At 38.2% G+C, this 12,534-nt stretch overlaps 1 protein-coding gene across 1 annotated transcript; it reads left to right on the top strand.

The window, feature by feature from the left end:
• Positions 1 to 434: 434 nt before the first annotated feature.
• Positions 435 to 11,720, top strand: LOC148105973 (uncharacterized). Its single transcript, XM_087838427.1, has 11 exons — positions 435 to 599; positions 2,117 to 2,252; positions 7,271 to 7,406; positions 7,499 to 7,589; positions 7,701 to 8,121; positions 8,354 to 8,522; positions 8,616 to 8,833; positions 9,213 to 9,284; positions 9,641 to 9,807; positions 9,912 to 10,163; positions 10,407 to 11,720. Exons 1-11 carry the CDS (start codon positions 435 to 437, stop codon positions 11,718 to 11,720), a joined length of 3,141 nt encoding a protein of 1,046 aa, XP_087694553.1.
• The last annotated feature ends 814 nt before the right edge of the window (positions 11,721 to 12,534 follow it).

The following is a 12,534-nucleotide window of genomic DNA, read 5'->3' as shown; positions in this document are numbered from 1 at the left end:
TGATTGGCTGAAGGATCTGCCTTGTCATGAACTTTGGGGGGAGGAGCAATAACGTCAGCGTGTGGTGAGAGTACAGCAGACTGGCAAAGATTTGTTTCAAGGTAAGTGCAATCCTAACCACTAATTCTTTCCTTTTGTTATGATCCTAATCCTTAGTCCTTCCAATGATACAATACAAATAGCTAAACTTCCATAATTTTCATCCCTGTCCCTCGACATTCCAGTTATGTAATATACATCACTAATGCTTCCAACATTGTGCTGATGTCCTCTGTATGCAGTGTGTCTTTGGAAACATGCCACGCTATGTGCACCAAACATCTGAACTGCATTTGATGTTTTTGTTTATATTTTACGTAGTTTTAAAAATAATTTCTCTTTCAACACAGTATTGCAAGTCCTGAATCAAGTGGGCTCCTTACAAGAAGAAGAAAATGGATAGAAGAGGGAGGACTCCAATTCCTGAGGACCCTGTGAAAAGCAATAAACCACCACTGGTGGAAAAAGATGACCTGGAGTCACAGGATGAAACTAGGAAGTTGGAGATTTCTGAAGCCGTTAAAGAGCCTCAGTCCAGCAATGATGGTGTGCCAGTGAATGTAAGTTAACAGAGTAACACAGCCAACAACAAGTGAAATATCAGATGAAATGAGTTACTGCAACAAATACTAAGAATCTCCTCTCTTCATTTGTCTTTGCAGGCAAACGGTGTTGCTGATGGGAAAGGAAAATGACTGCCAATAAAGACACACAAACATAGCTACACACACACAAGCATGCATGCACCTGCACACATATGTTCATATACAACAATGTTCAGATAAAGTTCAATAAAGTTCTTGTTGTTCAATGGCAAAATCCTGTGTTTTCTTTCTCACACTGATGGAGGATGGGAAAAGTCCACAGTCATGGTAGTTTATTCAAGTTTATTCATTTCTTTGAAAAGGTGTAATTCCAGATTAAAGTTATAGTGGAGCCATCATGGCTCAAGAGTTGGCAGCTCATCTTGTAATCGGAAGGTTGCCGGCTCAGACTGTCTCGGTCGTTGTGTCCTGGGGCAAGACTACTGGTGGTGGTCAGAAGGCCTGGTGGCACCAGTGTCCGGCAGCTTCGCCTCTGTCAGTGCACCTCAGGGACTAAGTAAAGCCCTGTATAAATACAGACCATTTAATAAGATTCACAAAACACATTAATTGACTGTTATTTATTATAATTACAGAAAAGACTCCAAATGAATCATCTTGAATTCCAAGTACTAGTACCTTGTAATATAGGCAAAATTAATAATGTGATTGGCTGAAAGGTCTTTGTAGTCATGAGTTTGGGTGGGAGGGGCAGTGATGTCAGAGTGTGGTAAGAATACAGCAGACTGGAAAAGATTTGCTTCAAGGTAAGTTCAATCAAAATCACTAATACTCTCATATTTTATGATTTTAATGGCTTGTCCTTCCAGTTAAAGAATATAAATCACTAATGCTTCCAACATTGTGCTGATGTTCTTTTTGTACTGATAGCCCTGCGCATTACTTGTAGGATTTTAGATTAAAAATCCAATTTCTAACTATATATTAAAACAACACTTTATAAATATAGTTCATTGATTTCTTTGACAAAGTGTAATTCCAGATTAAAATTGCAGTACACTAACAACATACCTAAAGGATGATATGTAAATACCATTAATTAGGTTTGTGAGATTAATTACATATAAAATTCCAAAAAAAAAAATTCAACCTTGATTTCAAGTTACAGTTTAGAAAATGATTATTTGATTTGCTAATCAACATTGATGTGAGCAGAAGTCCTGAGAAGTGTGATTTTGGTCCTATTCAAATGACTAATTCTTCTGTTTTTTTTTTTTGTTTTGTTTTGTTTTTTAAATCAAAGTTCCTAAAGCTTCCAATTTTAGAATACAAACCAATAATTCTTCCAATTTTTCCACTTTAATTTATAGATCTTGAATAACAATTACTAATCCTTCCAAGATACTAATGTATATTTCCTCTGTATGCAGGTTATCTTTGTAAACGTAGGGTCTTTTGTTCCTTCTTAATCCGACTTTGAGAATGGCAGGTATGTGCCAGTGTGTTAAATCTACACCTGTTTGATTTCTCAGATCCAGTGGTCTGAACTAAAATGTCATTTGCCCTTCATGCAGTGGAAATACGGCTGCAAAGTGTTGCTCACAATCACTCAACCTTTGGTCAACTTCAGAGCCCACAAGATGAGTATCCTACAAGAGAACCCTGCAGGCAAGTGCAGTTTGTCTCTTCTTAATCCACCAATTTTTTCCATAATATATAAAATTTATTTGAGTAATCTATGTGCACTTTCTTATCATAAACTTACTTTTAGGTGCACATGTTGGAGATTAATTGATTCGTGGACCTGTTGTATGCTTCTCATCACTGCTGCTGCAATCACTTTATTCTTTGTGGTGGTCTTGCTCCTGCTCCATTTCAAGAAATGCATATAATTACACACACACACACACACACACACACACACACACACACACACACACACACACACAGACACACACACATTTAAATGAAGCCTAATAAATGTTTTCTTTAACAGTGTTAATGTCCTGTGTCTTCATTATTACACTTGGGTTGGGTTAGAATAAGATAAGATAAGATCACCTTTAGTAGTCCCAGACATGGGAAAATGTGTTTTGTTACAACAGAAAGTGGACAGTGCAAATTTACAAAGCAATAATTAGAAAAACACTTGAATAGGATAAGAATAAGAAACTGTACACAATAGAGGTAAATAAAATACTATATACACTAGAATAACACTGAATACAAATGCTATATACAACTGAGTATAATACAACAATGCCATAAAAGAGTAATGCACTTAATGTTATTGCTATTGCACATGTGTGGATGTGTGTGTTTTATCAGTTGAAGTCTTTGTTGTGGAGTCTGACAGCAGTGGGGAGGAAAGACCTGTTAAATCTCTCCATCCCACACCGTGGGTGTCGCAGCCACCGAAGGAGCTGCTCAGTACTCTCCTGTATGGGGTGGCAGATGTTGTCCAACAGGGATGACAGTTCTGCAGCACTATATACATATGAACAGTATTAACAGGGAAAAAATATATAAAATGCACAAATATACAAACTGGTGGGTGAGGAGGAGAATGACAGTATCATCCACTGAAGTGGGTCCAGTGATGAGCTTACCAGGTGCTGAAACTGAGCCAGGACCAGAGGCTCCAGGGTCTTCATTAGGTGGGATGTCAGAGCCACCGGCCTGTAGCTGTTGAGGTTCTTGGGGCGTGAGGTCTTTGGCACTGGTACAACACAGAAGATTTTTCTGAACTGTGGGACTCTCCCCAGCCTCAGGGTCAGGCTAGAGATGTTCTCCATCATCCAACACAGTTGGTCTGCACAGGACCTGATGCCAACTTGGTTTTAATCCTCCTCATTTCCCTCCTAACCTGGGTGGTTGAGAGAGACAGGCTGGAGCCTTGTGTTAATGTGTGCTGGATGCTGTTGTTGGGGGTAGGTAGTAGTGAGCAGGGTGAGTAAAGGAGGTATGAAGTGTCTGAGGTGTCAGAGGTGGAACAGCAGCTGTGGTGGTGTGTGAGTCTGCAGCCGATGTTGAAAACTGCCTCATAGAGTAATCAAATCTGTTAAAGAAATGATAGAGTTCATTTACATTCCCCCTGATCAGAGAATTCTGATCTTTGTGGCCCAAGATGGTTCTGAGGCCTCTCCAGACTTTGCAAACGTTGTTTTGTTGAAGCTGGTTCTCCATCTCTGCCTGTAGCTGTCCTTCCCATTCCTTATCAGTCCTCTCAGCTCCTCCTTGTCTCTGGATTTGAAGAGATTTGTCTCTTCAGTTTGAGGACAGTTTTAGGCTATGTCCCCACTAGCCCAGATAGATTTAAAAACTGCATTTTCATCTGAAAACGCTCCCCGTCCACACTATCGTTTTCAGTGGTTTTCAAAGAGCTGCGCATCCACATTGTAACGGCTGAAAATGCTTACATTCCAGTACTGCATGTGCATGAAATGTAAGAAGATTCGACCTGCCTCATTTCTGTCTGCTGCTTATTTACTTTCTGGCTTTTTGAAACGTCGCGGCAAAATGTTGAGGAAAAGCACCACATTTTTAAAATGGACTAACAATAAGGTGGAGTTGTTGCTGCGAGTAACACAAAAATACAAAGTTGCAAAAGCGAGTGACAGTTAAAGAATTGGAAGAAAAGCTCTCTGGAGCATGTACAGACTGATATAAATCTTTAATAGGGCTGTCAAAACTAAGAGCATTGTCCTTGTTTCAGACTGTCCCACAACATTATCGGCTTTGTGGACCACTTTATTGAGCCAGTTGGCATCTGCAAACTGCAACCTGCTGCCCCAGCATGCAACAGCAAAGAGAATGGCACTGGCCACAACAAACTCATAGAAAATCGTCAACCACCTCAGAAAATTACTTGGGCCCTCTCAAGTGCAGTGGTGGTTTTTACCGAGTCCAGTTTATTTTTAGTGTGTACTTATATTTACAGTGCTCCACTATGTCTGCATTGACCCCTTTGATTAAAACAGGGGTCACCGGTTTCCTGGTCTTCCTAAAGTACAAAATCAATTATTTGGTCTTTTTCACTTTAAACTGCAGAGGATTTTGCTCAGACTACATGACAAAGGGGTCCACCACAGCCTGGCACTCATCACCCTCAGTGATGCATCCAACCACCGCAGAGTCATCAGAAAACGCCTGATGATGGCAGGTCTTGCAGTGGCTGAAGTTTGTGATGTAGAGGGTGAAGAGAAAGGGGAGAGGACCGTCTCTTGTGATGCCGCTGTTTTGCTGATCACCTTGTCAGACACCTTGTGTTGAAGATGCATTTATTGTGGTTGACCTGTCAGGTAATCAACAATCTAGGACCAAGAATGACCTGACTATGTCGAGAGTGATTTAGGAAAATTATGGCCAATGTTGTGGCTAAGAATAAATAAAGCAAAAATAATGCTTTACATAAAGCATGTGTAGTCTTACCCACACTAAACGACTAATTACAGTTATTCACTGATTTATTTGATGTATTAAAAGGTCTAATTCCAAATGAACATTTTTCTCATGTTTATGTTATAATAATAATGGATTGGATTTATATAGCATTTTTCAAGGCACCCAAAGCGCTTTACAATACCACTATTCATTCACTCTCACATTCACACACTGGTGGAGGCAGCTACAGTTGCAGCCACAGCTGCCCTGGGGCAGACTGACAGAAGCGAGGCTGCCATATCGCACCATCGGCCCCTCTGGCCAACACCAGTAGGCGGTAGGTGAAGTGTCTTGTCCAAGGACACAACGACCAGGACAGAGAGCCCGGGGATCGAACCTTCCGGTTACAGATACGCTTCCCAACCCCCTGAGCCACGGTCGCCCCAATGTTATGGATATCTATATATACTAATGTGTGCTGAAAAGACATTCTGAGTTATAAATCCAAATGAGTGATACTTCACACTATCAAAATTCCTAGAGGAAGGTGTGGAAATTATGTTCATTCATCAGATATACATTATTGGTAAGAAATCACATGACCAAAGCAGAGAGCACGATTGGTTGAAAGATCTGAATGCTAAGATCCCCATAGATTATACGCAAAGCTGTTAGTGTTCATTAAGTTGAAGACGGTGGAATTACATAAAGGTAAGTTTAGATAAAATTAACTAATTCCTTCCAACTGGAACATCCAAATCCCTAATCTCTTGTGTCGAATTTAAATACTATAATTCCAAGTATTGTATATAAATCACTAATGTTTAGTTTCCCGCTTGAGGTTATTCTTTTGTGTGTGTGTGTGTGTGTCTGTGTGTGTGTGTGTGTGTGGGGGGGGGGGGGGGTGGTCTTTCATAATTAAAGTCTACAGTCAAGGAAGAAGTGAGTAACAAAATGCAATACTTGTTCATACCTTTATACCTTGTAGCACCACACGTTAAGACCTATGTAATTCTCTGTGAGCACTTATTGAATTTATTTTAATAGCCATTCAACCACACTAACATCTTTTTTCAACAGCTCTTCTTTGCTGAAGGGCTCAGTAATGATTAGCCAAACTGAATCCATTTTTAGAAATTAGTTTCAAAATAAGTGAAATTTAAATCAATTATTCATCCATTCAAATCTCTAATTCTTCCAATCCTTAAATATTATTCCCCAATTCCTCCAAGTCTTGTATCCAAAGTAACAACTATTCCAACAAATAAATACATATCACTAAAAGTTTAAACAACATATTTCCCCATTCAAAGTAATTATTTTAGTTATTTTGTAATTATATTATGAATTTAGAGGTATACATCTTAACCTTTAAGAATTTAAGATTAGACCGATAATGAATTTGTTTTGAACATACTGTCTCCAAATTGTTTTACGAGTCAAGCATTATTTTGTAGACAGACTGAAGGGGAGTTAAGCTCAACGGTGCGTAAACATTCATACACACATTGGTGTAACTACATATTTACACATATATTTCTTTATCAAAACTTATACTTATTTATTTTTTGAAAGAGACAGCTTTTTTTTAAAAAAAATGACAACTGTCAGCAAAAATACTGCTTTAAAAAATCAGAATCACCTTATTTAAGTTCAATATAAATACACGGAAGTGTTATGAAAGCTCTAAGTCAAATGAAGCCATTTTAAATGGTTCAGCATTGCCTGCATCTGCAGAGGATTCATGTGTACATGTATTTTAAAATAATGATGTCAAGCGCCTTGATGGAATTGAAAAATCAATAAATGTTCACCTTTTAGTGTCTTAATTACAATCATTAATTCAGAGAAAATGTAGCAAATTAACCTACCATTCTGAATTAGACCAACCCCTGAAAAGGCTCTTCTGGGACAATTTGAGGCCAAAGGGTCTAAGGGATCTAAGGGTTCTTTTATTTTGAGGATGAGAAAGTTGTAATGAGACAATTCACAGGTTATAATATTTTCAAAAATAAGATCAAAGATTGGGTTAATTTTACCAATTCAAAATACCAATTCATTTACTAGTATCGCAGTCCCTGGTTATTCCAGGAGGGTTCTCCAAATAACTGGTCCATAACTTAAGAAAAAATACTAAAAACTTGAAAGTTATTTTAATCCCCTATTAAAAGTGGCAGACTTTTTATTCTTTTAATTCCTTTAATATTTGGTCAAGTACTGAGAAGTGTACACCTCAATTTGAAGACTTGCGGGCAAGTAATTATAAATAATTCACCTGTTCTGATGTGTATTCTTCTCTACAGGAAAAATGCCACGTCAGATGACAGAATGCCCAATATGCTCTGTTCCATATGTTGCAGTTGGGCAGCATTTAAAAAAATACCACCATGTTGTAAACAAAGAAGAATTACATTTACTGCTAAATTACTGCTTTACAGTGTAAGTCACTGTCATACAGTATATGACAAAACATTGCAACAATTTAAAGTGGTAGTTGTAGTTACATTTGTCAAAATGGATGTGATATGCAGTTACAGGGGCAGGCTGGACTGTCCAGTATGTAAAGCTAAAAGCCGTATAAGACTGGACAAGCACTTGCAAAATGTCCACTGTGAGATTGAGGTTAGTGTTTTGTATAGCTTACATTTTGTTGTTAAATTAGAATGCATTCTTATGTGACATGTTTCACTAACTTTCTCAAACATTGCTGTTCTATTGTTTATACCCTTTCAGAAATCAGATCAGAAGAAAGTAATGAGGACAGCGAAACGATTGGCTAATCTGAAAGCCCTCAAAGCTCTCAGACGTTCAAATCCACAGCCTCCAATGGTGACCTCACTGGACATAGAGCAGCTGACTGAAAGCAGTGATCAAGAGGAGCGAAGTGATAACAGTGATAGCAGTGAAGAATCTGCAGAGATTAGAGAAGACAGCTCAGTCCATTCCCCTGTCAATCAATTAGATGATGCTCAAGTCCAACATCAGAATTGCAAAAAGTGCAAACAACAGGATTTGTTACTTCAACTCCTGAAAAGGAAACTGAAAAGACTGAAATCCACTAAGGATAAACTTGGCTTCAAACCTCTCAGCCCCCCAAAGCGCCAGAAATTTGAAAGAATAAAACCTGACCCAACAGCCCGGCTTCCTAAATTTGGTATGAATTGTTTAGCAAAAATGTTTTTTCTTCTGTAGTGTAATGTGAATTTGGATAACTGGTTGTTCTATTTAGGAACTCACATCCCGCTAATTAAACAGATACTACTAATTAGCAATATCTTCCAGATATCATTGTCAACCACTTGAATTAGAAGAATGTTTTCTGTACCTCATCAGTTTGTCATGACACTTCTAATTGCGATGTTGTTACTACACTTTATTTTAAACAGAGAAAGTCCTGAATGCTTGGTTTCAGCACATTTGTGGAACAAGTAAAAGGGACGTTGAAAATGCCAAACAACGGGTCTATCATGTCCGTACCTGGGCATATTTCATGTCTCACAATCAAGTCCCTGCAATGACGTTTGCATTTATGGACAACAGAGAAAGACTGACTGAGTACATTTTTACAAATTTCTGTGATATTTTAGTCCAGTAATCTCAATAATACTAAAGTGATTACTGATTTGTGTTTGTTTGTGCCTTTTTTAGATGGACAACTTATCTGAATAAATATGCTGTAACAACCAAAAGGATCTGGATTGGAAATGTGAGGGCGTTCTTGCAATTTCTGATTGATGCACAACTGCCAGAGGTCAGAGCCTCCCGTAAGGCTTTAAAGGGGACTTTATTTGCACTTCAGTCGGAAATGAAGAAGAGCAGAAGGGAGTTACAAACCCACAGGCAAGCCATCCGGATCAAAAAATCACGTAAGATCCAACTTTACTACTTAGTTGTTACCTAGCATGTGCAATAAATAACTAATTTTTAAATGTCATGATATCATGACTGTGATGTGGTGAGGAACAAGGACTCAAAATGTTATGATCTAAGTATAAATTGTATATAAGTATGTCTTTTGTGCATTGTATATGTACAGTGGTATGCAAATGTTTGTGCACCCCTATTGTTTTTCAAGATGTTTCTTTATAAATCATTGGTTGCTTGGATTAGCAATTTCAATTCAATATATCATAAACATCTGTATTAGGTCTGAAATACAACCTGTTTTATATTTACATCATTGCGTGCAGCATGAATGAGCATGACTGGAGCTACAGGAACATAAAAACATTCTGTGTCTTTTAGAAATGCTTGTAGATCCTGTCCACATCACTGATTTTCTCAAGAAGGCCACCACACACATCCCTGAAGCACTTGGTAAGTGTTTAGTTCATTTCTCCATAAGGACAACTCTAATAACCCCAATAATATCTCTGTTAATGAGAATTCTTTTATAATATTTACTTACCAGCTGTAATCTGTATGTATATATAGTTCAGAATCTCAGATTTACAGAACTATATGACAGAACTTTTTGCTTTCAATTATAACAGACTGCTCATTTATAATCAGTTGTTGGACTTTTGATTTTTGTTCAAATATATAATACATATACAAACAGTAGCATTTGTGATGTTTATATAGGATTATATTAGGGGGAGTATATAGCAATATAAGGGATATGCTCAACTATCCCTTGTGTCTTACCGTGCAACCTCTATGTTACTCAGTAGTCGAGCTTGAGAAAAATCCCACAACTGTGAACCTAGACTGGTTCTATGGTCTTCTGGCTGGATTTGTCATCTGCACAACTGGACACAGAAGAGCCGTCATATCAAATATGACAGTTGACGAAGTTGGCACTGCTGAAGCGGATGGTGATGGCCGGCGGATAATCAGAGTAAAGTCATTAAGAAATGATTTCTCTCCCTGATTAAAGATGTTTTCTTACCAGCGACATCAATGACTGTGTGCAATGTAATTTAGTTGCTGATTCTTTTACAGGTAAAAGAGCACAAGACCAAAGAAACATTTGGCCATGCACTTGTTCCCCTAACGAAAGACGAATACATATGGTTTCACCGCTTTGTGTACCACCGCCACAGATACCTTGGTGGATCATCACAATTGATTTTTGCCAACACCAATGGAGGGCCTTATTCTAAGATGCTGACATCATTTCAAGATGCATGGAGGAAGTTTGGTATCCCAGGAAAACCAACCTTCTCTATGATTAGGAGCAGCATCAGCACTTTTGTGAGTAGTTTCCACTTTATGGTGATTCAGTGTTTTTACCTTCCTATCCTCTTAGAGGGATGATATAAAACAGTCACCCTTCCTGGTTCTACTCCCAGTGTTTTAATGTTGGAAGGACATTTCTTTTTCTTTATATTGTCTTCTGTTGTACTTCTTTTTGTGGTTCTGTCCTTAGCTCTGCAAATCTTGAAAATGTCAAATGTTAGTGCAATTAATAACATTATTTAATGTTTACATTTGTAGAGTGGGAGATTCTTGGGAACCCAAAGCAAGGTACAAGTCCACCGGATGATGTGCCATTCTGATGCAACTGCAGCAAGGTTTTATGAGGCAGATTTAAACTTGGACGAAGCCTTCAAGTGCCGCAACAATGCTGCAAAGGCACTTGCTGTGAACAATAGAACCAGAAAGTCTGAGGAATCTACAACCTCAGAAGACAATAAAGATGTGTTGCAGAGAAGATATGCTGGACCGAAGAAAAGAAAGTCTAGTCAAAATGCCACAAGAGAAGAAATTGTGAAAAAGAAGACCAAACAGCACGCAAACACCATTGACACAGACAGCAGCAAAGATGAAAGTAACAATGAAGTCAGGAAAATCATTGACCCGGCAGCAGGAAACACATCTGGAAAACACCCACATAAACAGAGTGGCAGGGCAAGAGCAAAAGTGAGGGTACAAGAAGACACAACAGGTGATGAAGATATGTCAGAGATGGTGACTACAGAGAGTAGTGAAGGTGAAGATTATGATGATAACTGTGAACCCATTGACCTTACAGCAGCAGGTACATTGGGAACCACCAAAGGTAAAGATAATGCTAAAGGAAAAGGAAAAGCCACAAAGGACACAGGACATTTCTATAGTCGTACTCAATTTCTTAAAAACAAGAATAAATGTTGGGAATCTCCTAAAATTATGTCAGAAAGAATTGCAATCCAAAGAAAAATGCAAAATGTTGTTAGACCAAAGGAAACAACTGAGGGTGTGAACCAAACACAGACAGAGACAATAGATGAAGACAATGAAGCCTTGAGGCCAGAAAGTTTGAGTGAAAATGAAAACAGTATGCAAACAGTGACTACAGATAATGAAGAAGACAAAGCTGAAGATGAAAATGGTCCCTTGTTGAACACAACAGACATAGACCAAGAAGTTTCCAGTGGACTAGTGAGAAAAACTACAGAAAAAATAAAAGGAATGAGCACAGAGGACATAGGCAGAGATAAACATGGACCACAGACAAAGACGACAACCGAGGGAAAATGCAATTTGAGATCAGAAGGAACAAATGAAAACAAAGACACAGTTAGAGTAAAAGAAGATAGCCCTGGGACTAGCTATGAGTCTCCATTGGCACACCCAAAAATGAGGAAAAAATCTCTTACGCAGAAAAGGTCTTTGACAAAGTGTGATGAAAGCAAAGAAATAAAGCAAAAGGGCAACAAGCAAGAAAGAAAAAGACCAAAGAGCCTGACTGCCAGACAGTTGTTAAGTCCAAAGATGCTCAGAAGTAACAAGAACAAAGACCCACCTAAAGATACCAACAAAAGATAAAAAGCCATACAACTACTCAGAGGAAAAGAGTTTTTCGGTTGTTTTTGATTTTACTTTGATGTTTGTTTTACTACATTTTTGAAAACTTTGTGATCATGTGAGGTTTTTTGTTATTTACGTATTTTACACAGACACTCTGACTGTTTCCTTTTTTTTTTTTTTTTAGATTTTACTCATTTTGGTCATGTGAGGTCTTTTTATGTTTGCGAATTGTTTTTATTTTTTACTTTTAAAATGTAATTTTTTTTTTAAAAAAAAAAGGACAAATACTGATATACATAAGTTCTTGACAACAAATGATGCCAAATGCAATAATAAAGACTTTTCTGTTCAATTTGAAAATTTTGTGTCTTTGTTTGCTTGTCAATCATTATTCATGGATTTCATTGTAATTCCAAACAACTCACATTTTATACAGACAAGGCTGCTAAAGGATGATATGTAGATGTCATTAATAACATTAGCTGGATTAACACAAAAGAAATGAAAAAAAGCATGAAGAAGATTGAGAAGCAACAAGAGAAGCTAGAAAGTTTTGCTGAGGATTGTATATCGCTGCCATTGCCCAAACTGAGCAGTCATATTTCACCTCAGTTGAACGCCTCCACATCCTCTCAACTGCCTGCCATAACCACGCCAACATCACTTCACCTGCCTGTTGCTTATACATCACCGCCGAATCTACCACCAGTCTGCTCCACCACCATCTCCTCCGCCTGCAGCTGCTACACCATCATCACCATTGGATCAACTGTCTGCAGCTGCGGCGCTACCGGAGGGGCCCGCTCTGCCCGAGGGGGTCAGCGTGCAGGAA

Source organism: Neolamprologus brichardi, chromosome 3 (genome assembly GCF_056152115.1).
Source record: "Neolamprologus brichardi isolate AB-2024 chromosome 3, ASM5615211v1, whole genome shotgun sequence".
Classification (NCBI taxonomy): domain Eukaryota; kingdom Metazoa; phylum Chordata; class Actinopteri; order Cichliformes; family Cichlidae; genus Neolamprologus; species Neolamprologus brichardi.
Note: the sequence above shows the minus strand (reverse complement) of the source record. Positions and strands in the feature narration are given on the sequence as shown.

Bases quoted from the DNA above. Each gene is read 5' to 3' on its own strand.
- LOC148105973 (XM_087838427.1), top strand. From the start codon at position 435: ATGGATAGAAGAGGGAGGACTCCAATTCCTGAGGACCCTGTGAAAAGC. The intron at 8,122-8,353 runs GTATGAATTGTT...TATTTTAAACAG, and splicing joins AGCCCGGCTTCCTAAATTTG to AGAAAGTCCTGAATGCTTGG. The intron at 8,834-9,212 runs GTAAGATCCAAC...TGTGTCTTTTAG, and splicing joins CATCCGGATCAAAAAATCAC to AAATGCTTGTAGATCCTGTC.